At 34.4% G+C, this 7086-nt stretch overlaps 1 protein-coding gene across 1 annotated transcript in view; it reads left to right on the forward strand.

Annotated features, from left to right (window-relative positions):
• The window catches only part of LOC108691968 (guanine nucleotide-binding protein G(s) subunit alpha), a 26030-nt gene that overhangs the window by 3020 nt on the left and 15924 nt on the right, over window positions 1-7086 (forward strand). Inside the window, exons 2-4 of the mRNA XM_018199991.1 lie at window positions 569-641; window positions 2912-2966; window positions 3974-4093. Coding sequence (XP_018055480.1) covers window positions 569-641; window positions 2912-2966; window positions 3974-4093 — 248 coding nt within the window. The remainder of the gene's footprint in view (window positions 1-568; window positions 642-2911; window positions 2967-3973; window positions 4094-7086) is intronic.

Consider the following 7086-nt stretch of genomic DNA (forward strand, 5'->3'; position numbering starts at 1 on the left):
ACACACACGTAAGAGTATTGAGAATACGACAGGAAAGGAAATAATGTTGATGCTCACGAATTACGTTAAAACTTGGGCAGAAAATTAAAAAACTTGATATATTTCGCTCATGTCCAAGAGAATCAAAAAGGCGCTTTAATTAACTCTGATGATAATTAATTGCAATGGAATCATCTAGGTCACGCACATCACATACCGCGGGAAATCGTTCTGGTTCATTTTTAGAGTTTAGAGAATGTCCAACATTTAATTCTGCAGGCAAAGCATGCAGAAAAATGCGCATCGTTCAATCGTTTATTCCCTCAATGTATCGTTAAATCCTGCATGACACGATACCTTTTATCGCGGCCGATCGATAACTATACCATATTATAGTTATATACATATATTGTACAATATATCTCGGCTGATGAAATCTCAATTCTGTGAAATATTCTTTCGCGCGACATTACATCACGGCAAATCCCGCAAATCCTGCAAATCCCGCGGTGCGTCAGCTGAGTAGTCATCACGCCTGCAGACTCCAGAGAGATCAATGTCGCCAAAGATTAATTTCGCCCTGTTTCAGGAGCAGGAGAGTCTGGCAAAAGCACGATCGTCAAACAGATGAGGATACTGCACGTCAATGGTTTCAGTGAGGCGTAAGTTTCGTCTTAAAATTACTTGAAAAATTACTTGGTGCGGCGCAGCGCGATCGTTTAGATTACACGGCGATCTCCATCCACTGCATTTATACCAATCCAATCCGCTTATTCCATGTGTCGTTAAAGGAGAAGGACCGTAATCTCTTCTTTGTTTCCATCTCGTAGCTTTTCATCGCGAAGCTCGCGTTACAATTAAATGTCAGCGAAATGCGAGATCGTACGTACTCTCTGCTACTCACGCAAGTCGTTTACGAAAATTTATACGTGGTTATACGTTTATTGAATTTTCCCGGAGCATCTCTTGACTCTTTCACTCTTCACTTCACACCTACAACTCGAATCTTCGAATCTCGCGAGACGATTTTCGAGAGAGACAGTCATCACACAACTTGCTATATATGGCTACTGAGAGCATGTTGATGCATTCTATTTTTACTATCCTTTTAATTGTGGCCAATGGCGACGCGTTAATCTTTCTTCTTACAATTTTTCTTTCGACTTTTTTTGAATCGCAAATTGTAGCGTAATGAATTTTTTAGCGCGCGACGTTGGGCGTTCTGCACGAATGATTCATCTCATAACCGGTTCAGACTGCTACAGTATTAACTACAAGTATATATCAACATGTAGCTGATACGGATCCGTCATTACTATTTCCTTTACTATTTTCCAAGTATGCGACGACGCATTCATCGCATTATGTTTATATTATTCTTCACTATCGCTAGCTTCACTCTTTTTCTCAATCTTCTTCATCATTATCTTCGAAATGCATTCACTGGAATTACTTACCTTCTTTTATAGATATATTAACGCTTTTCTTGTATTTTCAATAAAACGAAAGGAACGTTTATTTTTTTTTTTTTAAGCAGCATTCTAGATGATTTATCTTTTTCCTTGAATTCGATATGATTCCATTTCTCTTTTCTCATTTTTATATCATTTTAGTCCATTTTTTTAGCCCGCTAACGATAGTTATCTCATGCGGTTACTTTTCTCGTAATTTTACTTGATTTCCGTCATCTTTCACTGATCCGTTTTAAATATTTTCTCTGTCTTGGAGCCTCGTTATCATAATTCAATAATTCATTCTTTTGCACGGATGTTGGTGATACATAAGTATATATTGGATTGGCAAGAAAGTATTTGCGTTTTTTTAGTTCAAAGTTGTATATACTATATCTTCGTCAATAATGAATGAAATTTAAATTTAAAAAAGTTTTTTAAAGCTTGAAATTTCTACTTTTAAAAGCTTATCACATTTTTTAAGTTTATATGAATTTGGTAATGGAATTTTTTCATACTAAAAACTACGAGCTGAAAAAGACGGAAAATTTTCTTCTCACTTTGTGGGTTTGTAACGTTGAGGGTGTGCCCAAAACAAATTCGAAAAAATTTTCGACTACCTATCGTGAAAGCTTGATACTTTCCCTACAAAATCGTTTTTTTTTTAAATATTCCTATAATTTTTGGTTACTGAATTATTGCGGATTAAGTAAAAGAATTTTGATTTTAATTGCTCATAACTCCGTTAAAAATTGTTGTATCGCAATTTAAAAAAGAGATTTTTAAAACTGAAACTTTATTCTATGAAGATATATTTATATTGATTGGTAAGAAAGTAATTTTTATTGATAGATGCCTTTTAAAAAAACGCAATTACTTTCTTGCCAACTCAATATATTCTTGACAATTTTTACGCATGCATGTACAAGTTCTATTCTGTGTCTAAACTAAATTCGGTGACAACTGTGAAGTAGGTAGAAGAATAGAAGAACGTCTTTCATTTTTACATTTCACTTTGCAACTTTTTTCTCAATCTGACATATACATATGTATACCAATATACCCAAACTTTTTTTGTTTTGCGAGTTTTTAATTTGAATATCTCGAACAAAGAGGATTTATTCTGTTTAGCCGGAATCTTTGAAAACAGACAGTTCCAGAAATACGCATTATTGATTGACCATGAGTTTTCCAGCAAGTTCTTTTAAACGCGTGGTAGTTGGCCGCGCTAAAATTATCGAATTGGTCTGAAAATACCGATATAAAAGAACACACGGTCTTTGCTATCGTTTCATTCAGCTCATGACTCGATCATTATTGCTGGTCGATCTACTCTTACGCTACTATGTCTGTTGTATACAATATGCATTATTAGTCATAATACTTTGTCACATTTAGTTATGCGGTCAACAAGAAATCGGTGTCGGATTTCTAACAACACAACTAACGTCTAAATCTAACATGCATCTTGGTGTTTGCAGGGAAAAGCGGCAGAAAATTGAAGATATTAAGAAGAATATTAGGGACGCCATTTTGGTAAGTATCCTATCAGCCTACATATCTATCTACTTTGGCGTAAAAATTTCACAGACCTATTACATGAGAATTAAAATCAATTGAATAAAGAGAGAGGTTGTGTAATTTGACCAGAGTTTAGTTGAAAAAATTATAGATTATTGCAAGAGCTACTATTCTTTCTTCTACTCTTTTTTTTCTCCTTTTTTTTTTTAGCGATGATCTCATCGATGGTTGAATTCTCGTCAGTGTTGCATCACGAATTCCGTGTTTGCTTCCAAACCAAGTTTTAGTAGACACACAAATCATTGCGCTCAAAATAACACTCGACATAACCGTTACGTGACACGCAAATTTGCGATATCAAATCTAGCTGCAAGAGCATTTTGTCACCGATTTGTCATTCAAACTCATGCTCAATCACATGCTGCGCGTGTGATTCTATTTTTTGACCCCAACTGCTGCTACCCTCAACATTTTTTTTTACATACGAAATTCTTACCAAGTAATTAACAGCGTGATAACATAACACAATTACAGCGAATCAGTAATTATAGTATAATTAATTATACTATATTATTAAGTAATTATAGAAAAATAAAAGTGATTCTATAGCGAAAATGTTATAAATGTGTAATTATAAATGTGATTTTTTTATTTTACTAAAATATTTAATTTAGACCGTAATATTCCTCATCGAAATTAATCAATAATATAATTCTTGTTATATGCAGTTCATATGACTTTTATTATATTAATAATGCACATATGGATGCATATGTGTGATGTTATATGAATAGACATAAGAGGATAACGTAGATGATTAATGATACAAAATGATACAAATAATATTTTATTTTTACAAAAGATTATATTTAATATAGTAACTATATATACATATGAGAAGGTATAAGTTTTAACGTAAACGCATGAATTCTAACAAAATTATTTTAATCTATATATCTATATGGAAAAAATTTTTGATTTAAAGATAAAAAAAGAGAGACATGATGCTTTTTTTTTTGCAGACGATAACCAGTGCGATGAGTACGTTAACGCCGCCCGTTACACTAGGAGACACATCAAATCAGAGCAGAATGGACTATGTCCTGGAAGTCTCGTCTTCCCCAGACTTCGATTATCCTCCGGTGAGTCAGCCACAGCCTATTTGCATTGTAATGTGTTGCGTTGCATTTCCTCGTTGACGGAGATAACGTGAGTATGTAAGAGGGAATCCCCGTGGATCGAAACGGTTGCGCATCACGTAAAATTTGTTTCTAAATGACATGGCTAAGTTCCATCTCATGCTAATTCGGTTCATCAGAAATAGAAAAAGGAAGGCGATTGTTGACCACGCATATACCTACTTTTCCCATCGCGAATTACGCTCGTGCAACATTTAACGAGATGCTTTGTACAATTGTTGGTATCTTGTTCGTTTATCTCAACGCATTCCGCGTTACAATTTTGATTTGACTGCAATTGTCGATAACCCGAGCAATTGTAACACGTATATCCTATAGTTATATTCTCTCGTGAGTTAATTTTCGTGAAATTACAATTTACATTGAAATTACTGCTGATTACAGAAACGGTATATCGCCCAATATACAGGTTTGTTTCTGTCAGTCGCATATAATATGTGACTCTCGTCACATATAAGAATCTATAAATACATTACATAAAGCTTCGCGCAATTAACATGTCATTCTAACGACATTTGTGTGTTGAATCAATTAATTATTTATTATTTAAATATATTGAAATTGATAATTTTTATATATATAACTTTTATACAATTTTATGCACAAGATGAAATAATAAGTTTAATATAATAATTGTTTGTTCGTAATAATATAGATCGTTTCGTCGCATGATATCCTATATACTTGGAAACGGTCCTAATATATTGACTGCAACTCGCCATTACTCGACATCGTTTAGCGCACACCAGGCCGCGCGTAAACGGTAATAATAAGTACACGCGGTGTATAATGGGCGACAACGTCAAAATTTACTTAACGATCATCGCGATGACATTTCTTCGCGTCTCTCTCTCTCTCTCTCTCATATAAAACCGACACCGACGCGACGGACGCACATCTGCGGATTAACGCAATGAGGCACGCAGACGTAAGTATGTACATATACATGTACAGACGTGAGAACCACTGCGTGGCACGATCAGTGTTTACAATGTTTATACAGCCATCGCATATGTTAGTGCGCTGTACAGTGTCCCGTACTATGTGCTGCGCCATTTCTCATGTATGTATGTGTATATGTACGTACGTACATACGATATCTTTCAATGTATCGTGTCGCTCGCAAATTCATACGATCATTATACTCGTAACAGAAATTTATATCGATCGATACGAATTTTCTATTCCTAAGAAATTTCACTGCCAAGCGAAATTTCTCAATAAGGAACGATCCTGCTAGCATTGGTGAAAGATTTATACTTGTAGGTATATACATATATATGTATAATGTATCGTATATCGAATGACATGTCAAGAAAATTTTATCTCATTGAATAAAGTAGGTATTTATTATATCGTTATTTTTTTATTAAAACAATGATTATATTTGACACTATACAGTGTCAATTTAACATTATATAGTATCAAATTTAATTATTATTTTAATGAAAAATAATGATATATTTGATAGGATTAAATTTGACACTATAGATTTAACAGTAGGATGCAATCAAGTTAATTAAACTTCAATTGATTTACATAGTATTGCCTGTATTTAAGGGCAAATTTGAGAGAGAGAGAGAGAGAGAGAGAGAGAGAGAGAGAGAGAGAGAGAGAGAGAGAGAGAGAACGAATTGAAAAGGAGCGTCAGCGACACGGTTCTCGAAATAAAATGATCGCGATCGCGACGAAATAATCCGCACGCGGACGTTTTGCGTCATTCAGCGCGAGTCGCACAAGTCGCATTCAGGCGTGTACAGACGATGCATTACTTTTGCCAGCGCGCGGACTGGCGCGGACGCTAGCGACTAGAGTGGCCCATTATATGTATTTGTTGCACATGGTTGCGTTCACCGTTGCTCGATGATGCATCCGAATTAATTGAATTCAATCGTTTTGCACCGAACGCGATTCGCGAGCTTTCAAAGCCGCGTACGTTTATGCTAACGTGTGATTCGCGCAGTAAGTATTTATGGATTATTCGCAATATTCGCAATAGGCATTACGTTTGTATCGCTAAAGTTCAACATTATATTCTACCGTTCGACGCTTTTCGGCATTATTTTCAGATCGTCACGAGATAATGAGATGAAGAATCTGATTTCAGAATTTAACAAAAAAAAAATTTCATCAAGTTAAGAGAATTTCCATTTAAAAATCCCGAGTATTTTAACGTCTTTAAACGCGTGCCGTTGGCATTTAATCCTTCAATTTATCCTATTCAAACGTGCGAAGAAAATACAACGAGCATCGATACGATTGTATCATGCGTATTGGATGACAAGCTTTTGCATGACAAAGTGCAATTTATTGCATTAATTAAAAAAGAATAAATAAATATTGCATATATCTAGCATATTGGCATTTTTTAGTGGCTGATGAAAGACACCGATTTTACTAATCGCCAATTCTATGAATTCTAGCAGCCGCTTTCTACGACTCGTCTTTAATTTGCCACTGTCTCGACTCTCCATAGAGATGAGAGGAAAGAAGCGAGGATGTTTGGCGGAAATTTATTTTAGGAAAATCCTAGGCCTAATTTCGGCACAGGTTGAAAATACATTGGCATCGTTATGATTATTTTACAAACAATCGACTGCGTACAAATAATTCGTTGCAATAAATTCGATGTAAATGCAAAAATAACGTCAAAAATTGAAATTGGGATGTATGGAGAATGTCGAAATATTCTTTCGAAAATGTCAAGTAATTTCAATACTTCTTTTATATACTTGTACTTGGGTATTTTTTATGTGGGAGAAGTATAATTAAACGAGTGAGTCAGAGTATACATATGCATAATAATAAGTATATACATATTATTTCAAAAGATCGTAATATACCTATGATAAAACATTCAAAGAGGACGATGTATAATAAATATTAAATTAGATATAAATATTGTAATTATATTGTCAATATATAAAAAAGTAACC

The sequence above is a fragment of the Atta colombica genome, unplaced genomic scaffold, assembly GCF_001594045.1.
Source record: "Atta colombica isolate Treedump-2 unplaced genomic scaffold, Acol1.0 scaffold55, whole genome shotgun sequence".
Taxonomy (NCBI): domain Eukaryota; kingdom Metazoa; phylum Arthropoda; class Insecta; order Hymenoptera; family Formicidae; genus Atta; species Atta colombica.